The sequence below is a fragment of the Ctenopharyngodon idella genome, chromosome 7 (genome assembly GCF_019924925.1).
Source record: "Ctenopharyngodon idella isolate HZGC_01 chromosome 7, HZGC01, whole genome shotgun sequence".
Lineage (NCBI taxonomy): Eukaryota > Metazoa > Chordata > Actinopteri > Cypriniformes > Xenocyprididae > Ctenopharyngodon > Ctenopharyngodon idella.
The window spans coordinates 16,063,514-16,085,353 of record NC_067226.1 but is presented as its reverse complement, the minus strand read 5'-3'; the positions used below and the strand labels follow the sequence as shown (position 1 = coordinate 16,085,353).

Genomic DNA, 21,840 nt, shown 5'->3' with positions numbered 1-21,840 from the left:
AAAAATTGCACACAAAAAATATTTATTGATGTGTCAATCTGACAGTGCATGTTCTTAAAAGATATCCACTCTTCCGAAACACTAGAAGGTGGTTTACATGTGGATGCGTGCAGCATGCCTTATAATATGGTAAACAAGGAGACACTCCCTTATGCACTGCTGAAGCTCACATTTAAAATACAGGTTCAATAGCTGAGCAGTGCCACTGTAAGAAAACTACATTGCAAGGTGAACACGATGAGACAAATCTTGCCTTTTTTGCAGTACTTTGGCAAGACATTGGAATTATATCGATATTACAAGAATAACACCAATGTGTGGAAATGAGACAGGTAACTGTGGCCAGCCAACTACCTGCTAATTTCATGTATGATGTAAACTTATTTTGTTGCTACAAAACATTAAAATTATTATTCCCAATACAGGGCTTCATCACCATGTCTGGCATAAATTTTTAAAAGACAATTTAAGAACGTATTTTGAGAAAACATTCTCCCAGAATAGTTCTAGTTAGTAAACATACACACACACACACAGAGCTCCCAAATAAGGAAATATAAAAAGGCTCGTACGTACTGTAAAAATTTAAATCGATCACATTTGTAATCATACTATAAGTACACCTAAGCTGTTGGAGGCAGTACATTAACATGATAAATGGTACAATACTGCCCTTTTTTCCAAAAAACATTCAACAAGCTGGACTGATGTGAAACTGTCACTGGAATAATTCACGGCTTTGGAAAAATCGAATGAGAGGGACTTTGATTGTATGGATGCAAATACTATAGAAAACTCTATAGCTTCTATTCTGTGATGTGACATTTAAAATAGACTGTTTAATTCTAGTCACAAAAAGCTCAAAATTATGTACAAAATTTCAGAACAAACAATAAAAAAAAATTATACCAAAGTCTGTTTTGGTTATCAGGCACTGTAGTGGTCACACACCAGGATTTTGGACACAAACACAGCTTTAGTCCGAGTCAGAGTCTGAATCATCATCTGCGAGGAAGAAGAATATGTTATTCTGGAAGAGAAATGAAGAAGCATAGCCTCTGAATAACAACAGGAAAAAGAAAAAAATAGACGGGAAATCCCCAGTGAAAATAATCTGCCATGGAAGTTTAACCCCTTCAGACCCTGAGTCCATTGGAATGGACATCACATGGATTTTGGTTTAAACCAATAAGATTTTATGTTTTTATAATATAAGCACTGCCTGGTCACTGATTGGTCCCTGATCTACCAATCACAATGAAAGAATGACCCATAACCAGTGTTAATTTCGTTGACGAATAATTTTCGTCAACGACATTTTTTTCACGGACGAAAACGAGACGATGACTAAATAAAAATGCGTTTTGAATGACTAAAACTATGACTAAAATCTACTCTAATTTTCGTCAACGAATAAAAACGAGACGAAAATGAAAGAGAGGGACGGTTTGGGAAGATATCCAGTCAGGACTGCTGTCCTGTGTGGAAGATGCGCACATTTGAAGTGTAACGTGCTGATCTAACCGCGGGAAAGGCGTGCGCTGTTGCGCGCTCTACAGGCTCGAGCAGCAGCACTCCAGACTGCTTCGGAAATACTGAATAGCGCACATTTATGCCAAACGATTGCTTATAAGCTAATGTTGATGAATTATGACAATGTTTACTACACGATGTTTATATAGTAGTATGTTTTAGACGGTTGTAAGAATGCATATTTTATCACCCTCATGAGCAGCCTGCTACAGTGACTGCAGACATTTCAGAATAAGAGTCACGGTGTATTTCGGGATGGTTTATAATTGTTTTTTTCCCTTGTTATTTTGTTTACACAATAAACTGTATTTAATTTAATTTCTATTTAATTCATAGTAAACTACTGTATTTTCTGTCACAGGAAGGAAAGACTATAAGAACATTATTTGACACATTATTTAATATATTTTACAAGTATAAGGGTTATTATAGTTAACTAAACCTAAAACCAAAGAAATCTTCATTACTTTAAATAAACGTTAACTGAAATAAAAAATAAATATATATAAAAAATGTAAACTTATTTTATTTCATCTAGTTTCTAAGCTTTATCTTAACCTGAGGTATTAAAATAACAAACAGAAATAAAAACTTATAGACATTTAAAAGCAAAAACTAAAAGACATAAACACACAAAAAATTACTAAAACTTTTAACTAAAATTACAATGAAAGCAGAAAAACTAAAAATCAAATTAATAAAAATTTTAAACGAAAACTAAAATAGTACCTCAATGATAAGTGTGTCAATCCCTGAAAAGTACTGAATTTTGCTCTTTCGTGTCTTTTTGCACTTGAACGGTCAAAACCGTCCCCTTTGGTGAGCAAAGTACAGTTGGGTGAACATAAACAGTTTGGGGAATATCAGATGTACCTATATCAGTGTATAGGATCTGTGTATTGTTAGAGAAATGCTTAATGCATTACAATTTAACTAAATTAGATTTTAGTCGACTAAATCTACTGTAGATTTAGTCAACTAAAGTCTTATGATATTTAGTCGACTAAAACTAGACTAAAACAATTTCCGATGACTAAAATATGACTAAAACTAAATGGCATTTTAGTCAAAAGACTATGACTAAAACTAAATCAAAATTTGCTGTCAAAATTAACACTGCCCATAACTTAATCTGATTGTGCTTCAGGCATCACAAAAGACAGGCATGGCTAACCAACTAGACAGGAGGAGGAGGATGCCATGTTCATAGCATCGTCAACTTGCATCTATTATCATCTTAATAATATCAAGTGATAATATTCAAAGTTAATTTGAAAATCTTTCAGAGCTGAAGAACACAGGATTTTTTTGAAGTTTGATGTCCATCACAATTGACATTAGGTCTTAATCAAATTAATTATTAATTTTTTTTTCTGATTTTGTCTTCTATGTTGTGATCATAAGCTTTCATTCAGTTTTTCATTAGTGAAAAACAGAAATAGCAAATGTGAAATGAGTGCATACACTGCAACACACACACACACACACACACACACACACATATACACACATATTCCCAGTCACCCACTACAAACAACAAAAATAATAAAACAAGTTTTTTGAGAATTCATCTTATCATCTTACATTTTCTCTACATTCTTATTGCATTGCTCTTTGTTACAGTGTGTTATTTTCAAAATCTTCAATGCTATAGTTCACATATTGTTTTTTAACTCTAGCTCATAAGAACAGTATGGTTAAAATATGACAATTTTTTTGTTGCTTAAGCCCTGATGTCCATTGTAGTGGACATGAAAAAAATCAAATAAAAAAGTTTGACCAAATCTTTTTTTAGACTCATTTATACATTAAAGAAGAGCAAATATCAAGTGGATAAAATTGTTTTGCTCAGTGGAACATAATTCAGGTCTGAAGGGGTTAATGCATATGACAATGCATGAGGATTGCTACTACATTGCTTGTAGCAAGGGTTAATTCATGATACTGAAGGAGTTCAGCCTGCCTGTTTACATAACAACAATAAATGCTACACTGTGGATGATTATTTATAAAGTTATGAAACCACACTTGATAAGAAACCACATCACCCTTCCACTTCCTGTAACTAGTCTCACTAATTGTTTTGCTGGTTTAGTATGATGTGGAGAGGTTTGTGCAAGCATTTCATCAGCAGAGAAAAGAGAATATGCTGAGATCTCAAGAGGTGTCAAGAGGACACTACTGTTCAAACGTTTGGGTAAAAATTTTTAATGTTTTTTTTTTTTTTTTTAAGAAGTCTTTTTTTTTTTATTGAGTACCTATAGAGTAGTATAGCATCCTTCATATCTCCGAAGAGTCTGTAATTTTATCAGATCAAGACAGATACGCTGTACCGAGTCTTTCCGAAAACAGCCAGGCGCCTGGAGGCGTGCCGTGGGCGAAGCTAAAGAGTGACGAGCATGTGCAGCTTTTGCGTAGTGATCGTCTGCAAGCTATCGATGGTCAGCTAAACAACTGTATTTAAACACACACAATACACCATCGCATTATCCCTGGATAACTTTTGATTCACTATACGTTTGTGTTGTTTACATGATATGCACTTAGGTGCCGTCTGCCAACAAAACAGACATTTGATGTAGTTTTACTTTTGATAGCTAATTTAAGGTGGTTTCTATGGTTATTTTAATGACGAATATCGAGAGCGCATCAATGTAATGCGTGAGCACAAATCTCTCAGCTCCACTTAACGCTGGGTTCTTTGGGAAGCAAGGTTATCTTTCCCTCACAACCAAAAACACACTTCTTTGGTGACATTGTTGATTTCATGGTCTAAAAACAAAGTGATAAATCTTTCTCGAGCAAGTCCTGTGCAGGGCTGCCGACGACTTCCGTAACCCGAACGAAGCACGTTGATGGGCGTGCTCTTGCTGGTCTCGCTCCGAAACTTGTACGAAACAACTCTGAAGGAGTGTATTGGCACAGAAATACTCTGTCATACATCCAACTCGTTTTTTGAAACATTGGCCATGTTTAGCAAGAGAATCCAACTCTTTAACAGTGAAAATAAGTCAGAATACATGAAATAGCATTAGATCCCACCTTTATAATAACTGTTTTCTATTTTCATATAATGTAAATTATAATATAAATTCTGGATTTTCAGCAGCCGTTACTCCAGTCATCCTTTTGGAAATCAATATTTTTGTCGACACTATAACATAACTTTTTTTCAGGTTTCTGTGATGAACAGAATGTTAAAAAGAATTTTTTTTTTTTTAAATATATATATTTTTTAACAATATAAACATCTTTACTGTCACATTTGATCAATTTAATGTATCCCTGCTGAATAAAAGTATTAATTTCTCTCTCAAAAATAAAAAAGAATCTTACTGACCCCAAACATTTGAACGGTAGTGTAAATAAGTGTACTGTAATAATACCTTGTGTGTTTGGTGGTTCTTCACTGGAGTCACCTCTCTTGAGGAAATTGGCCAGTTCATTAAAGATGAAATAAAAGTCCAGGGCAAAGACTATGGTGGCACAGAAGCCAAAGACCTAAGAAGTGAAAGAGAAAGAAAAACAGAGACACATGAGACCAATCTAAACATCACACAAGTCACGTGTAGTATAACTATAAATCCTGGATAAACAGTACTGTCACTGATGGGGCCGATAAAGAGAATTTGACTGAACTGATGTAAGCCTACCCCAGCAGCCTTTGAGGCTCCATCCGGATATTTTGACACAGATATTATAGAGACGATGAAAAAGATGATGGAGGCGCTGACACAGCGCAGGAAGTCCTTGATAAAACAACAGACATGGAGATTTGAAAAGGAGGACGAATTTTGGTATTCATGGCCAAATATTATGATTTGATACAGCACAGTCATTTCATAGGTCAGTAAACTTACCATGAGGGGCCAGTGAAAGCCCTTAAATCTCTCATTGAACTTTGTAGAATAAGCAAACAGCAGGAAGAGAGCTGCCAAGAACTCAACGAAGGGAGCTGTGATGAAGGCAGCGGCTGTTGAAGCGGCAAAACACACAAAGCTGATGAACGACAGCACCTGAGGAAACATGAGGACACATTTATATTTAATTATTGTTCTTTATTTTGTTTATTGCTCAGTATTTGTGATATGGTGAGTGTACAAAACTTTTAAAAGACAAAAACATCAGACTTGAAGCAGAAATGGTCACATTTTATATCATATTCATATATTGTGTTCATATTGTATTGCAAAACACATTTGCTGCTATTGAGGTGGGATACAGGTAAGGTTAGGGGCAGGTTTTTGGTATGGTTAGGTTTAAAGGTGGGCTAAGGGGTATTTGTCAGTGGTTAAGACACTTAATATAAAGTGGGACAACAGAAATGAATGTTTGAATGAATCAGAAATGCTGCTGTAGTCTGAACCTACTGTATCAGGAGAGACTGATCAATCTGCCTTAGCAGGAAGCTCCTTCTGCCACTTGAGTGCCTGATCAGTTTTTTTTATCATTTATTAGCTGGAAAAAATCATTCTGAAAGTGATTCCAACGATATTACAACTAGTGTCTCTGTGTAATTATGTCTAAATAAAGGCGGCCCGATATAACAGCAGTGCATGAATTGGATTTGCTTAAAGTGATCAAGAAGCATTTTTTTAAAAAGTTGAAATGTCAGTTTTCCCACATTAACAGAAGCAGGATTATTTTGCTTGCATCAAGGAGCAGATTTTTGAAAAGGCATTTGAAGTTAGTTGTCAATCTTATGTTAAAAGGATGTTCCAAGAATTTTGTTGCAAGAACATTTTCTCCAAACATTATGAGAACATTTAGAAATTATATCAACATAAGTTCCATTAAGTTTTTCATCCCAACATTTACATAGTGGAACATTAGTAAAAGTTGTAGGAATATTCCCTGTTGGGAAGTCAGTCTGTATTCTGGCTTTGTGACCGCTCTGAGTTGGGTTTCACTAATGAATAGGGAGAGGGAAATGATTTTACTAGATCTTTTCTGTCGCTACTTGAACATATTTTGATGTACATCGAAGTGTAACAGCTTATCGGAAAATAAAAAAAATGCAGGGTGGGGACTTGGTTCTATTAATCGGTTATTGACTGGATTTTGAGATGTGGGCGTTTACATTAAAAATGGAGGCAGACAAACATGAGCTAGCAGGAGTGAGTTTAAGCGGATTAAATGATTGGAGAAGTCCAGCATACGTCACCAGAGAGAAGTCTGTCGTTTTCACCAGAAGATCCAGTTATGACATTTTGATTAAAAATTACAAGGTCAAAAAAAAAAAAAAAAAATGCATGGCATCATTCACAATAAGATCTATAACATTTGGAAAATAGATTGCCGTGAAATTTCAATTTCATGCTGACCTTTTTTTTTTTTTTTTTACATTGGCGAAGAACAAATATAACAACTGGCCAAATTTTTGTTCAATTTATTTATAAAGCACAATTAAAACAACCTAAGTTGACTAAAGTGCTGTACTAAGTTGCATAGACCCAATCACAACATTAAAATGAACCCATCATTAAAAAGTACACAGTCACCAAGCAATAAAAGCATGGGAAAAGAGATGGGTTTTTAAGAGGCTTTTAAACTCAGACACTGTAGAACCTGTTCTAATAGATAATGGAAAATTGTTCCATGGCCTGGGGCCAGCAACTGCAAAGGCTCTGTCACCCCTGCATTTCAGTCTGGATCTGGGAGCCTGTAGCAGATACCTAGTCTGTGATCTGAGTGATCTGGCTGGATTGTGTACAATAATCAACTCTGAGAGGTATGGAGGAGCAAGATTGTTTAGAGATTTGTACACAAACAGCAGAATTTTGAATTCAAAGTGATAATGGATGGAACTGTTTTGTCTGAACTGTAAATAACACAATATTAATTACTTGTTTAGCACACCTTTATAAGAGACCCAGTAGCCTACTGGCCTTCATAAAACTCCCCCTTGAGATGAATGAGGAAACTTGAAAGTGCTTGACCTATATACTGTAGAAAACAGCTCATTTACTCGTTCTCGTTTACTTTATTCATTCAACAAAGCAGCAAAAACTTTTTTTTAGAACAAACATTATGATATAATAAGGCCTAAAGAATAATTAGTGAAAAACAGATAAGAAGAAGAAGAAGAAGAAGAAGAAGAAAAAACTCAAATCAGAAGAATAAATGGCAAGATTTATGTCGCAGAAAGCACTTCTGTGTGAAGTGACTGAATCCAGCTGCAAACAATAAATAAAATACAATAAAACATTAAGCAGATAATAAGATTCCACAAAACAATGCAACTATGACTTACACACTATCATGGATGGATTTAACAAATAAAAGTCGAAAATCGTACCACTTCACCGAGCAGCAGTAGTCCTTTTCGGGAGGAGATGAATTCTTTACTAGGGAGAAGAGAATGAATTACGGTCTGTCGTGATCGGTTACTATCCGACGCCTCGATGTCCCCCATCACGCTGACGAAACTCTGCTGTTCCCGAATAAAGTTCACAGTGGTGCGTCCTACTATCAGCTATGAGACAGCTACACTTCGCAAATCGACATAACTTTCCACGGAGTGGAAACGGAAATAATGACTGCGGAAACGAAGCACACAAAAGAGCAGAATCTGCATTCCCTAAATCTGGAGACCGTTAATAAGTTAACAGAGAATGTGGGCGAGACATCTCTCACAGGACTAAGTAGCAACTGTACAGATATCCGTGCAACAACTGCATATAATGTACATCTGAACGAACGAACAGATTTAACCCTTTTTGGGGCATGGACTGTAAAAAAAGGTTCGTGGTGTGACTTCAAGCCCCTTTCAATAGGCTAGTTCAAAAACATGGAAGGTTTTTTATAGCCTACTTTCTAACTTTGGCTAACGTGTTGTTCATAATAACAGATGATAAAGTTTTCAGAATTTTTTTAGAAGTCTATCATAAAAAAAGGAATTTGAGGTAAGTGGCATAAGTCATAAATGCAACCACTGAATGTAATTAACCTATTTTGTGAATACTTTTACACAACATTCTTTAATATACACTGTATGTGTTTATATTAAATATGGTTTGAATAGATTGTTCTTGCTGCAGTCGACCCCATAATAATTCTGGTAACAATAATCTTTCAAAAAGTACATTTTTACTTATGGAATAAGGAAATAAAATCAATCAGGGTTAACCATTTTGACATTTTGAGACAATAACAACGTGATCCTCAATTTGATCCACATGGACAAATGTGAGAGAAGTAAATACATTATTACTATACAAGCCTATTTTACTATCTTATTTTAGTTATAAAAATGGTCCGTTCACAAAATGAGAGAGCTGGTTCTGCAGAGCTTTAATCTTTCCCTGTTTGGGCCTCTGTGGTGGTTCTTGACTTGTTGAATGTGATTTTTTTAAAAAGGATATAGCCATCCAAAGACCAAAAGGCTGCAGCCACAAAGCCCACGATCTGTCAACAAAAAGACAGAAACATGTTGTGTCATAATGTTTGGGTCATTCACAATGATGGAATAGGTTTGAAAAGGTCTGATATAGATTTAAGGTCTACATAATTATTAAAAAAGAAAAAGAGAGAGTTCCAGGAATGGAGGATGTGTACTTTCTCACCCCTCCGCTCAGAGTGCCCTTCACTGTGTACGTAGAAACTGCTACTAGGCTAAGAATACACATCAGTGCAGCTGCAAAGAATGAGTTGAACACATCCTGTGAGAGCAAAAGTGCATTACCAACAGTTGTGTTTGCAATAACAACTGCAGTTGCAGAAAGTGTTAATATTGCAAATGCATTAGATTTGTGCTCTTACAATAAGGGGCCAGAAGAAGAAAGTGAACATCTTGTTGAGTTTCAGTAGGTAGAGCAGAAGAAAACCAAATGTGATGAAAAACTCCATGCATGTTGCGGCAATGTAAGGGGGCCTGGATGCCACTGCATAACACACAAAAGCCACAAAAACACAAACCTGCCAAGACAATAATACATAAGAGTTGTTCAAGGGATTTAAGTAAGAAATTTAGTAAGAGGTTAAGTAAAATGTAGATGTTACATGACTGACTCAAAGTATCAAGCCCATGCCTGTGCCTTGTACTATTTAAATAAGTCAGTGATTATCTGAGCATTTGTCCTTCCCAAAAAGTATTAAAGAAAAAGTTAACTACAATGTTAAATGTTCATAAATGTCTCACCATTTCTGCTATTTTCAGTAGACCTTTTGTGGACTTCAAAAAGGCCAAATCAACTTCCATTGTGGCATTAATATGGTCTTCGTTTATATGTTTTATGCCGTTGAGTTGTTCTCATATTTTGAGAGACTTGAAACATTACTTCCTGACTGAGAGTTTCCTCTTAGTTTCAGGAAATGACTAAATTCACATTTTTTCTTTTTAAATGCTGATTGACCTCAACACAGTTTTTCATCAGTACAAACTGATTCTCGGCATTTAGACTTGTTAAAATCTTAAATCTGGTAATAATATTTCTGGAAGCATTGAAAATTAAAAAAAAAAAAGTAAAGTGAATGCAAAAAAGTGATAAATTGTCTTTAGATATAGCTTTAGACTCATCTTGGCTTCACTCTTTTATTTAAGCAGTCACACATTATTTTACAGACCATTTAATCTATTCTAATGTGACAGACAAACAATATGAAGCAAATGCACTGCTTAATGTGTGTGGTTTTTCTGCACTACTTCAATAATGCTTTCAATAGGCTACACTTGAGCCCAGTTTCACAGACAGGGTTTAGGTTAAGCCAGGATTAGGCCTTAGTTCAATCAGGGCATTTAGCATTTATAAACGTGCCTTAGCAAAAAACATTACTGGTTTGTATCGTGAGACAAAACAATGGCATTGACTTATGTTAAGATATGTCAGTGCAAGTTGCTTTCAATTAAAACAGCTCAAACATGCATTTTAGTCTAGCACTAGCTTAAGCCTTGTCTGTGAAACCGGGGGTTGAAGTACTGAAATAGAGTGCTGCAGGGGTGACGTATATTTATAGGCCAAAACCTGGAAATGAATAATCATTTAGCACTTCCGAAATAAGGTCTGTGGTTAACTCACGCTCAAGATATATTCAAATTTTATTCTACAACATAAAACACACCAGTAAGTGATTTTTTCAAGCTTTTACATGTCTTGTAAAAGGCGGTTGCTAACAAGTTGCTAAATGGGACTACAAAAGCTGTCGGGGACATTAAACGCCACCAGCCAAATAGGTAAACTCATTTATGAACTAGCCCGCTTTCACTATTGCAAACTAACTGTGGTGTAGTTAGTTTATAGCCTGAGGTTAGCCTGTTATTTGTATTGTATTTAGTCTTAAAAATTCATAAAAGTTGTGTTCAGTTGTGAAAATCATCTTGATGGACAAAACATGTAAGTATTATAAACTTTTGTTGATCACACGCAGAGCTTATTATTGCAATAATTTAAAAGCCTTTTGAAAAATCCTGTTGGATTTTTTGTCGAGGGAACCAGTGTGATGCTAACTTCTGGGTTGACCTACAAAAAAATGTCATCACTGCAGCACTCATAATAATAATAATAATAATAATATTTTTTCAAATTAGTCTTGTAATTTGGATGTCTGAGATAGCATTATGTTCAGATAAGGAACAAGATACAAACAAAAAGGCTTTCTGAAGTGAACTAACAGAGAGAATATGCAATTGTGCAATTGTAATTGTGTGTAAGGAACACCCACAGTATTACAAGTGTGTATAATAAAGACAATACTGTTAGTGTAGTCATTGTGAATTCAAGTAATAAGTAGAATTTTCTTAAAGTATGCTTAAAGACTTGCTCAAAATTTCTGTATGCAAGTATAATAATAATAATGCGTACTTATTTTGTCATTTATATTTTAGTGACGATTAAAAAATTATGACTTTTATTTTGACATGTTTTGGTTGCTCATTAGTGTAGCACGTAACACTTCAAGTTTTGAGCATCGTCACACTAGCTTATATGTATATGTAACTACTAAACGTCGATTAAACAAGCGAGATGATTGTTAACTCTTTAAAAAAGTTTTGCCGCGTTGTCTTGCCTCTGTGTTCACACAAATCTCTGTTAACAGATGTACTCCGACAAACACCTGCAATGGGAAAGCATTTCATCAGACATTCGCGCAGCAGCAGCAGCACATCTCTCACTCACAGTAAGTCCTGCGCCAGCTTCCGTTCTACGTAATATTACGGCGACCACAACTTTCATTCTTATCCATTTTTATAATATTTATAGATTTTCTTCAAATCTTCACTAACCGAGCTACATTATGCAGGCAGCTTTGCATTAACAGTACTGACATGAGCTTAAGCTTGTTGCTTTGTGCATCCTCGATCCTTTGACTGTTGTCATTGAGATCTAACGCTGAATCCAAGAAGAGATTCATTATGTTGTCTTCTTCTGAAGGAAAACTGGTTAGAAACGGCGAAGAGAAGAAATTAGTGGTGAGTTACCACTGATGAATAGATCCTCTTTTCTTATACGGCTGAGAACACAGTGAAAATAATATTGTTTAAAATGTTTTTGTTTAGATTTGGTTAGAGGGAAATATTGCAAGTGGAAAGACAACATGTCTGGAGTACTTCAGCAAAACCAGTGACATTGAGGTAATGCAGTAAATGTATAATAAATAATATTTCTCACAGTACCTGTAATCTCTCTCCCTCTATTCTTGTTATTTATTTATTTAAAAGACAACTAAAACGTGTCTTGTATTTCAGGTGCTGACAGAGCCTGTGTCTAAATGGAGAAATGTGCAGGGTTGCAATCCATTGGTAGGGATCCAGTAGCACTTTACTATGGATTTAAAGTGTTGGTTCACCCAAAAATGAAAATTCTGTCATTAATTACTCACCTTCATGTCGTTCCACAACCATAAGACCTTCGTTCATCTTCGGAACACAAATTAAGATATTTTTGATGAAATCCGAGAGGTATTATAGACAGTAATATAATCAACACTTTCAAGGTCCAGAAAGGTACTAAAGACATCGTTAAAAAAGTCATCGTGACTGCAGTGGTTTAACCTGAATTTTATGAAGCGACGAAAATACTATTTGTGCTTCCAGGTTCTACGTCAGAACGCCGACTCATTATTGGCTGGCTCTTGCGTCAGCATCGCACATATGCGTTGTGCTGCTCACGTTTGCAGCTTTGGCCAATACTGAGCTGGCATTCGGACATAAACATAGAAGCCTTCACTGTGCTTACTGCGTCACCTGTGTAAGGATAATGACGGGGAAGAGAAGAGATTGAATAAAGTCGTTATTTTTGTTTTGTTTGTTATTCTCGTCGCCTTATAAAATTCAGGTTGAACCACTGCAGTCACGTTGACTGTTTTAACAATGTCTTTAGTACCTTTCTGGACTTTGAAAGTGTTGATTACTGTCTATGGATGAGTCATATACAGTATCTCACAGAAGTGAGTACACCCCTCACATTTTTGTAAATATTTTATTATATCTTTTCATGTGACAACACTGAAGAAATGACACTTTGCTACAATGTAAAGTTTTCACTTGTGTACTCACTTTTGTGGCCAGCGGTTTAGACATTAATGGCTGTGTGTTGAGTTATTTTGAGGGGACAGCAAATTTACACTGTTATACAAGCTGTACACTCACTACTTTACATTGTAGCAAAGTGTCATTTCTTCAGTGTTGTCGCATGAAAAGATATAATAAAATATTTACAAAAATGTGAGGGGTGTACTCACTTCTGTGAGATACTGTACCTCTTGGATTTCATAACAAATATCTTAATTTTTGGGTGAACTAACCCTTTAATGAGCTTTGTCTTTCTTTGTCTTGTTGTATACTTTTTTGACTTTTTTGCATTAAGGCATCTTTACACGGACAAGTTAAGGCTGCTCTGTGCCTGCTCAAAATTCTGTGTAAAGATGCAATGCTGTATAAAAGCCAGACTTAATTATGCCTGCTCTGACCCACCTCAGCCCCTAGTATGTAATCATACACTTGTAATTGTTGTGTAAATGCATTTATGCCACCTCTGAGCAGCATTAAACAGTTTATGTAATAACACTTAAATACCACTTCTGAAGTGCTTCTGCGCCAGCTTTGCAGTGCAAATTTGGCATTAGACTTATTTTTGATTATCTCAAGGCATTTTTACACAGTTGAATTAAGGCTGCTCTGTGCCTGCTCAAAATTCTGTTGCCATATGAAAGCCTGCTCTGAACCACCTCAGCCCCTAGAATAAAGGTATATGGTTAAAATTGTGGTTTAAATGTATTTATGCCAAAATTAATTTATGCATTAAACAGTTTGAGTAAAGACACTTCAGATGCCACTTTAGAAGCTCTTCTGTTCCACCTTTGCAGTGTAAATTTGGCATTATAAATGTATTCTATTCTGTCACAGGGATTGATGTACCAGGACCCAACCAGATGGGGGCTCACCCTTCAGACATATGTGCAGCTCACAATGCTGGATCGGCATGTCTCACCAATGGCATGTACAAGTCCTCTTTCACATCCCTACAGTCAGTTTTGTTTAGTTGCTTTACATGTATCTGTTTCTGTTCTGCAATACTGAAATGAGCTTCCGTGAACAGAGGAAATGGATTACTAATCATGACTGCAATAACCTGTTGTTTCTCTTTCTATCATCACAGTCACTGCCAATCAGAATGCTGGAAAGATCTATTTACAGCGCTAAATACATTTTTGTGGAAAATCTTTTTAAAAGGTAGAATTTATTAGAAATCTGAAATAACTTTCCCCAGGTTTCACAGACAAGGCTTAAGCTAGTTCTAGACTAAAATGCATGCTCGAGCTGTTATAACTGAAAGTATCTTGTACTGACATATCTTAAAATATGTTAGAGCCATTGTTTCGTCTCAAGATGCACAGCAGTAATGCTTTTTTCTAGGGTACGTTTATAAAAGCTACTTAAATGTCCTAATTAAACTGAGACCTAATAATCCTGGTTTAACCTAAGCCCTGTCTGTGAAACCAGGCCTTTATATGCTAACTATTTGACATAAAATACTAATCATTAAATGTTTTGCTACTAACGCTAAAGAAAACGGTGTTATTTGGTTTGGATGACAGTGGGAAGATGCCTGATGTGGACTTTGCTGTTTTAAGCGAATGGTTTGAGTGGATCATAAAGAACATTGCTATTCCTGTGGACCTTATTGGTATGGCAAATATTTCTGTATTTCACTGCATGTTGCTTATTAGATGTGGATAAATGAAATTTTGTAATTTTTGTTGTGTAATGTAACTAATACATGTGTGTTCACATTTGTTTTTTATTCAGTTTACCTGCAGACCTCTCCACAGACCTGCTACGAGAGACTAAAGCAGAGGTGCAGAGAGGAAGAAAAGGTTATTCCCTTGGTGAGCTGATGCTGAGCTATAATTCAACTATTGTGCATGCAAAATAAATAAATAACAAATCTGAAAGAAAAACCATAATCTCTACTCCTGCTGGCAATGGATGACTTCATGTTTCATGTTATCAGAAGGCTATATTACAAATATTACACATTTTATTATATATTTTGAAAGAGATGCTTTCACTGATTTTACACTTTAGGAATACCTAGAATCCATCCATAACCTGTATGAAGACTGGCTGATTCATCAGAAGTCATTTGAAGTTCCTGCTCCAGTTCTTGTGAGTTTCTGCTAATATTCATAGGTTAAAAAGCCTTACTGCATCAAATGATATATATTGTGACATACTGTACAATTTGCCTGTTGACGAGATCAACTCATGAACTTTTTTTTTACATATTGGTGGGCAGGTAATCCCAGCAGATCATGATCTTAAGAAGATGCTGCATAAATATGAGGAGAACAGAGAGAAGATACTAAAGGTGCATTGCTCTTGAGTAAAGGATTAGAGAGAATGATGGTCTTATCAGTTTGTAAATGTCTTGAGCTTTCTCAGAGACAGATAAAGCAAGCACTGTTTTGACTTGAAACTGAATTCATATTGTGCAAACATTCCTCTTGCAATAGAAGATGATTTACATAGTAGGGTTTGTAAATTACATTTATATGATGGGTTTTATTTAAATGCTGCATTTTATGGTTATTATTATGTGTATTTGCATTTGTAGTCCTTGTAAACTTGGTTTAAGCATTTAACAGAAGACAAAGTCTTTTTATTTTTAGTTTTATGGAATCATTCCATATGATCTGAAACTACTGCACTTGGAAATATTTCCATCAGTTCTTTTGTTATGGGAGTGGACATTTTAAATTCAGAATGGCTATTTCAGGGCATAGAAACATATGTGATTTGGACAGGTATTTTACATTTACATCATCATACTCGGGTCTAATGAAAGATCCCTTCCTTTTTTTTTTTTCTTTTCATGTTCAGTTCTGTTCATTCTGCCATTTGCAGATACCATCACTGACAAATACAGATCCTGATTGTTAATTTGTTACTGAAGGTGTTACTGTGACCAATGTAATTTATACTGCATAAGACATTGTTTTAATAAATTACATGAAATATTTGAAAATATTGATTTTATTACATTTTAAATCTACAGTCACATAATGTTTATGACATGCTCCAATGTAGCCTCAGTAGTACTGTAAGATCAATACAAAAAATGTTTGCACCTTATTACTTTCAATAATAGGCAGTATAAGATTCACCACAACACCATATTTTAACACTTATATTAACCTACATGAATCCAAGGTTAGACATTCCTGCAGAACAAATGTTCCATTAAGACAAGTAGGTGCACATTTAGCTGTCTCTCTACATTTAGTAAGGCACAGTATCTAAAAAATGAAGCTCTAAGAATCATTTTGACCCAAGCAAGCTCCCAGATGACATTTCATGGTGGGGCCAATGTAGGTGTGATACGGGCTTGAGGTATGGGCCCTACTGGGGCTAATTCACATAGGACAGACACAGAATCCATGGACAAACCATGAAATGTTAGCTGGGTTCATTAAAATTATAGCAGCAAGAATCCTTCACTTTAAAAAGCTATGTTAGGGCACACAGAGACATTCTTCCTGTTACCTTCAGAAATTGTAAGATACCAAAGCTATTCTGAAATTAGGAATTTATTAACTTAAAAATTTAAGAAATTTGCCATCAATAAAAATGCTTCGTACATTACTAGCACAAAGATATTATTTCGAGATTAACTGCACTGTCACACTGTAGCACACTTTAAAATCTCTGGCATGGATAAGGAAAAACCTTGAATACTTTGTGTCTCTAAACCATCACGTATGTTTGGTCTAGGTCATCTTCTGGTTGTTGAGATGTGGGACTCTTGTGTGCGCTTGAGCCCTCATTGGCAGTCTGACTGTGGTGAGTTGGTGGTCCAAACACTGTTGTACATTCGCTAGGGATGTAGATTGACTGAGGAGGCTCTTTGATAGTGTTGTCCTGTGCAAGAACGCCATCAGATCCAGCACAGCTCCCGCAACCTGCAATGTTGCAGACTGGCTCCTGGGATGGGCTGCACAAGATGGGCAGACTCATGCCATCTGGGGATTTTGTGGGTGGGGTTGTGATGACCTCATTATGTCCACTGAATGGCTGGGCCTGTGCGGTCTCCTCTATGGGGTATTTAAGGGGTTCATCGGCACTGAGGTCCTTCATGTGCATTTTCCCCATTCGCTCAGTGAGCTCAACCAGGCAGTCATCTGTTGAGCCTTTACGGTTGCGTCCTTGCAGCGGTGTCCCGACCTGAAGCACTAACGGTTTGTCATCTAAGGGCTGGGCCTCTACAATTGTGTTTGAGATGTGTAGGTTTCTATGACCTGGGGTGGTCTCATTGTGTATGGCTATAGACTGGGGGCCACTCATGTCAGTACTGACCTCGTGGAACAGGCCTACATTGTGGCCCCTGTATCCAGCCCACTCCTGGGCCTTGAGAGGCTGCATAATTCTTTGAGACTTTTGGAAAATGGGTTTTTGTCGGATGGCCAGGTCTGGGTAGTTCTCCCGCATCTCCAAGATAGACTTATCATCAGTCATGAATGAGCTGGATGGTCTTTCTACATCAGATATAGTACTGTCTTGACACTTGTCGACTTCCTGATTTTGAGGTTCATGACTTTTAAGTGATTCTTGTTGCTGTTGTTCCCCTGGGTTTACCAGTGAACCACCTTCAACATGCCCATCATCCTTATAATCATCCTCATTTAGATTACAGATTCCATTGATAGGTTCTGAAACATCTTCCCCAGCACTGAAGGTCAAAGGAGAAGCTCTTGTACGGAGGATCTCCAGACATTCTACATGTGATCTCTGGTTCATGAGTTCCAGAAGATACTCACACTCTAACCTGGCAAGGAACAGGTCGAATCCCATACTCTTGGCCTTTTCAGGGTCAAAATTTTCAGACAGTCTGTACTCAGTGTCTGTTTCCATGCAGTATCCGATAATCTGAAGAATACTCCTGGCAAAAGGCAATACAGGCTTGATGTAATAGACAAAGTGTCCAGTAAATGTCTAAGAGAACAGGAAGAAAAAAACAAAACAAAAAAAACAGTCGAAATTAATGGTATAGTATTTAAAGCAAGTTTCATATCTCTTTTTTCACTTTTAAAATAATTAAACCTTATTTCCTGACTTTGTGACAAATGAATGTAACAGAACCATCCATAATAACCTTCATGATCTCTTGAGATTAAGAGTGCGTACACCAGTCTAAGAAATGTAGGATTTTAAATTTCACTGAATTCTTTATTTTTATACCTAGTGTCTTTGAGACCCCAAATAAAAGTAATAGAGGACTGTCAAGATATGTTATCAAATTGAAATGTAGCCTCATATATGATAGTAATATAATGTACATAATATAATGATACATTTTCTGCTATAAAAGTTATGCCAGAAAAGTTTAAACCAGGGGTATTTTTCATCGGTTTAGACTTGTCAACAGATTAGCAAAACCATCTTATGCTGGTTTAAGTTGTTTTCAGCATAATCCGCACATAATCCGAAAATTAGCAAAAGAAATCTTAAAGCAGTCTAAAATACTGGTTTTAACTGGTCTCTGCTTGCCTTCCAGCTGGGCTAAGTTGTCTTTAGATGGTCTAACTGATCTCACAGCTAGCCTGACCAACTGATAAGTACCCCAGACCCTTCTAAAACCAGAAAACAAAGCAGGCTAGGAGACCAGAGAAGAACAGCATACCATCTGTGGCTAGTTTAAGCTGTTATTGTCATCAGATGGAAGAGTAGAGAGAATAGACCTATCGATAGCAGCTTTATTTACCTTTAATGTTTTAATCTCTTTCTTCCACGGAAACAGAAACAGGTTGACACAGAACATCTCCAGTAACTCGGCGGCTTTTCTAAAGTCGTGGACGTGTCTCTGGCAGTCTCTGTACTGTGCGTACTTATACAGAGTCTCATAGAAGTCCAGCGTGTTGAATCTCTTCCGCGGCTCTTCCTCCGATAACAGCAGCACGCGCCTGGCTTCATCTGTCACCTGTGTCTCTGAACACACTTTCAGATCGCCTTCAGAACTAACTTTGTCGTAGTACTGTAAATACTTAACGAACACTTCTTTCCGCGAAACCGGCGTTTGATCGTCGAAGCTGTTGGTCATGTTTGTTTCAGAAAGTGATCAAGTTGATCAACTCCTGTCTCCCGATGAGGAAGCGAAAGTAGTAGGCTATGCAAATAAGGAGTGATGATGATGAATATGCAGGTATCGCGAACGACGCAAATACGGAAGAACATCAATAACCTATATTTTCTGATTCTAGTTTAATCACGGACCAGGTTTACTTTAATAAAAGGCTTGCATGTCTATAAATGTCCATGACCAATAAGCGAAACGGTCCTGTATCACAGGCATAAGCGATGTAATAGCGATCTCATGTTCATCTTGGCCTCAACAGACATCTGAAATACGTAGGCCTATATAGTAAACATCTTTAAGTACACTTAATTATACCAGCTGTATTTGTCCATGATTTGTCCGAGAAACGGTTGATGATATACCTACTTAGTCACCATTGTTATTCTTCCTTCGAATGTGAGTAACATTACTGACATCTAGTGCAGAAAATAAGTAATTCTCATGACTTCAGTGTAAGAATGCCCAGAAGATGGCGATGTAATCACAAAATTAACGCTTATTCAGGTCAAAAACACTTTTTAGTAATGTCACAAAGGAAAATACCTTATCCATGACTGGGTATCCGTGGGGAAAACCCAGCTTAACCTGGAAAATGTTATGGAACATTTTAAGTAGCCTACTCTTGTGTAAACACACTCTTGGTGTAGGAATGTAAACATTCAGTAGAATAGTATCAAAATACCATGGTATTACCATCTGATGACAGTCACAGTACTTTCTGTAAGATCAGCCGCCAATAAAGGAAATTCCATGTGGGGATACAGACCTATGAGTTATGGGACTCACTGAGCAAGAAATAAATGCATGAGCTCCTGTTTCCATGACTGATATCTTACAGTAACACATGGGGAGATAGACTGATGAGGCAAGTATGTGTAAATTCTGTTATTCTGAACTTTCTATTCATCAAAGACACAAAAAAGAAAAATATTAAGCACCACAACTGATTTCAACTGATAATAAGAAATGTTTCTTGAGCAGCTTATCAGAATGATTTCTGCAGGATCATGTGACACTGAAGACTGATGATGATGATGCTGAAAATTCAACTTTGACATATTTTGAAATGTAATTTATTCCTGTGATGGCAAAGTTGAAAACAGTTATTTTGAATTGTAAAAAAAAAAAAAATATTTCACAGTACTACTGTTTTTACTGATTTTGATGAGCATAATTTCAAAAACATTAAAAAATCTTACCGACCCTAAATTTTCGAATAATAAATGAATTTGTTTGGAATATGAACTCAACATTAATATACTTTGTACTGTATAACACATAACAATTAACCTGTGTCAAAATATTCACTGAATACAGCAAATATTACAGGATCACAAAATGCACAAAACTTATAATAAGCACTTATGTCACCAAATAAAAAGAATGTTACTGGTGCTAGAGAATAATTAAAAATGATTTGAATAACAGGAACTATATGTAAAAGGGAAAGAAGCTACTTCCATAAGCTCACTTTATTTACCTTTTCTGACCTGAAAATAATCGGTAACACTATTTTAAGGTGACATAATTACAAGTTACATGTGCTAAAAACAGTAAATTATTCCTGGTTTCACAGACAAGGCTTAGGCCTAGTCCCAGACTAAAATGCATGTTTGAGCTGTTTTAACTGAAAGCAACTTGCACTGGCATATCTTAACATAAAGCACGTTTATAAAAGCTACTTAAATGTTCTAATTGAACTATGGCCTACTCCTGGCTTAATCCACCCCTGTCTGTGAAACAGGGTCATAGTTAATTGATATTACTCAGTATACTTACATCAGATCAAATGCACATGATTATCTTTGGTTAATGTTATGAACAGCAGCTACGCTAATTATTTTCCATTTGCTTTTCTGTTTTATCTCGGGATGCCCATCCCGGTGTAACTAGAGAGTACGTCAGCCTCAACACCTATGAAGAGATGACCCCAACCCCTGCGAGGTCTTCAGATGACGCAACTCTGGATCAACATGCACAAATGCAAAATGTATCTATATATCCTAATCATTTGTTAACATGTATTCATTAGTTCAATGAGCTCATTGTTTCTGCTAACTGCGTGATTTGTATATGTACATTTCTGAAATTATGTAACTTGCACTAAATCACCTCTGATAACAGATCACTCTAAATTGTAATGTTGACATGCATTTTCTGTAAAGCTGCTTTGAAACAATATGTATTGCGAAAAGCGCTATGCAAATAAATGTGAATGTGAATACTTGCGTAATTACACTGTAACATCACCTTGTAACCAAAAAAGTGGAACCAAATAATCAGTAGATGGTAAAATTAATATTATTTACATGTAACAATACATGTCTCTTTAAAATAACTTGAAAATGTTTGAAATGTTTGTACTTTTACTTCTGTAGAGTTGTGTGGATCATGTGTGTCAGCACTGGATGAAATTAGTATTCCTCTGGTATAGTTTAATAGAAGAGGAGCTCTGGGATAAGAGGCTAATTAAGGTGAGAGCTATGGCACAGGCCATCTGTTCAGGATGCTTTCTGTGAGCCCACCATGCAAACAGGCAGGAAAGAGAGATAAATATCCACATCAGTGCTAGTGAGAGGCTCGTAATGCATTATGAAGGACAGGAGTCAATGAGCAAAATGGTTCAGGAAACATTTTGTCCATCTGGAAGCCCTAAGTGTACAATCTGCATCTGTTGGTAAACTGCACATTCTCTGAAACTTGCCAGCGGTAACCGCACAACAAAATCTTACGTTGC

The 21,840-nt window shown here is 36.2% G+C and overlaps 4 protein-coding genes across 8 annotated transcripts; 1 reads left to right on the top strand and 3 right to left on the bottom strand.

Annotated features, from left to right (window-relative positions):
- Positions 1–5: 5 nt before the first annotated feature.
- cmtm3 (CKLF-like MARVEL transmembrane domain containing 3) lies at positions 6–8,064 on the bottom strand. Its single transcript, XM_051899662.1, has 5 exons — positions 7,832–8,064; positions 5,394–5,549; positions 5,187–5,282; positions 4,920–5,034; positions 6–1,005 (listed from the first exon to the last, which is right to left on the bottom strand). The coding sequence occupies exons 1-5, from the start codon at positions 7,946–7,948 to the stop codon at positions 977–979; spliced, it is 513 nt and encodes a 170-aa protein (XP_051755622.1). The 5' UTR covers positions 7,949–8,064; the 3' UTR covers positions 6–976.
- On the bottom strand, positions 6,907–9,852 carry LOC127515718 (chemokine-like factor). Its single transcript, XM_051899663.1, has 4 exons — positions 9,674–9,852; positions 9,295–9,450; positions 9,099–9,194; positions 6,907–8,940 (listed from the first exon to the last, which is right to left on the bottom strand). Exons 1-4 carry the CDS (start codon positions 9,731–9,733, stop codon positions 8,827–8,829), a joined length of 426 nt encoding a protein of 141 aa, XP_051755623.1. The 5' UTR covers positions 9,734–9,852; the 3' UTR covers positions 6,907–8,826.
- Positions 9,853–10,554: 702 nt separating this feature from the next.
- On the top strand, positions 10,555–15,998 carry tk2 (thymidine kinase 2). Of its 5 annotated transcripts, none has more exons than XM_051899657.1 (11): positions 10,555–10,705; positions 11,569–11,649; positions 11,904–11,941; positions 12,029–12,103; positions 12,218–12,271; positions 13,877–13,966; positions 14,130–14,203; positions 14,569–14,657; positions 14,780–14,859; positions 15,059–15,139; positions 15,270–15,998. In XM_051899657.1, exons 1-11 carry the CDS (start codon positions 10,657–10,659, stop codon positions 15,354–15,356), a joined length of 798 nt encoding a protein of 265 aa, XP_051755617.1. In that variant the 5' UTR covers positions 10,555–10,656; the 3' UTR covers positions 15,357–15,998. The 5 variants fall into 5 exon arrangements, with proteins under 5 accessions (XP_051755617.1, XP_051755619.1, XP_051755618.1 ...); XM_051899659.1 differs by having other exon boundaries at positions 10,556–10,705; positions 11,733–11,941; XM_051899658.1 differs by lacking the exon at positions 10,555–10,705 and adding an exon at positions 10,838–10,865.
- si:ch211-189a15.5 (uncharacterized) lies at positions 15,989–21,356 on the bottom strand. Its single transcript, XM_051899651.1, has 2 exons — positions 18,732–21,356; positions 15,989–17,962 (listed from the first exon to the last, which is right to left on the bottom strand). The coding sequence occupies exons 1-2, from the start codon at positions 19,065–19,067 to the stop codon at positions 16,718–16,720; spliced, it is 1,581 nt and encodes a 526-aa protein (XP_051755611.1). The 5' UTR covers positions 19,068–21,356; the 3' UTR covers positions 15,989–16,717.
- Positions 21,357–21,840: the final 484 nt, after the last annotated feature.

Coding starts and splice junctions, on each gene's coding strand:
- LOC127515718 (XM_051899663.1), bottom strand. CDS start 9,733: ATGGAAGTTGATTTGGCCTTTTTGAAGTCCACAAAAGGTCTACTGAAA. Junction 9,195..9,294: donor TCTTCTTCTGGCCCCTTATT/GTAAGAGCACAA, acceptor TTGCTCTCACAG/GATGTGTTCAACTCATTCTT. Junction 8,941..9,098: donor AGGGCACTCTGAGCGGAGGG/GTGAGAAAGTAC, acceptor TTTTGTTGACAG/ATCGTGGGCTTTGTGGCTGC.
- cmtm3 (XM_051899662.1), bottom strand. CDS start 7,948: ATGGGGGACATCGAGGCGTCGGATAGTAACCGATCACGACAGACCGTA. Junction 5,283..5,393: donor GCTTTCACTGGCCCCTCATG/GTAAGTTTACTG, acceptor TGTTTTATCAAG/GACTTCCTGCGCTGTGTCAG. Junction 5,035..5,186: donor GAGCCTCAAAGGCTGCTGGG/GTAGGCTTACAT, acceptor TTCACTTCTTAG/GTCTTTGGCTTCTGTGCCAC.
- si:ch211-189a15.5 (XM_051899651.1), bottom strand. CDS start 19,067: ATGACCAACAGCTTCGACGATCAAACGCCGGTTTCGCGGAAAGAAGTG. Junction 17,963..18,731: donor AAGAGATTAAAACATTAAAG/GTAAATAAAGCT, acceptor CTGTTCTCTTAG/ACATTTACTGGACACTTTGT.
- tk2 (XM_051899656.1), top strand. CDS start 11,496: ATGATTGTTAACTCTTTAAAAAAGTTTTGCCGCGTTGTCTTGCCTCTG. Junction 12,104..12,217: donor GCAAAACCAGTGACATTGAG/GTAATGCAGTAA, acceptor CTTGTATTTCAG/GTGCTGACAGAGCCTGTGTC. Junction 14,204..14,568: donor GTGGAAAATCTTTTTAAAAG/GTAGAATTTATT, acceptor TTTGGATGACAG/TGGGAAGATGCCTGATGTGG.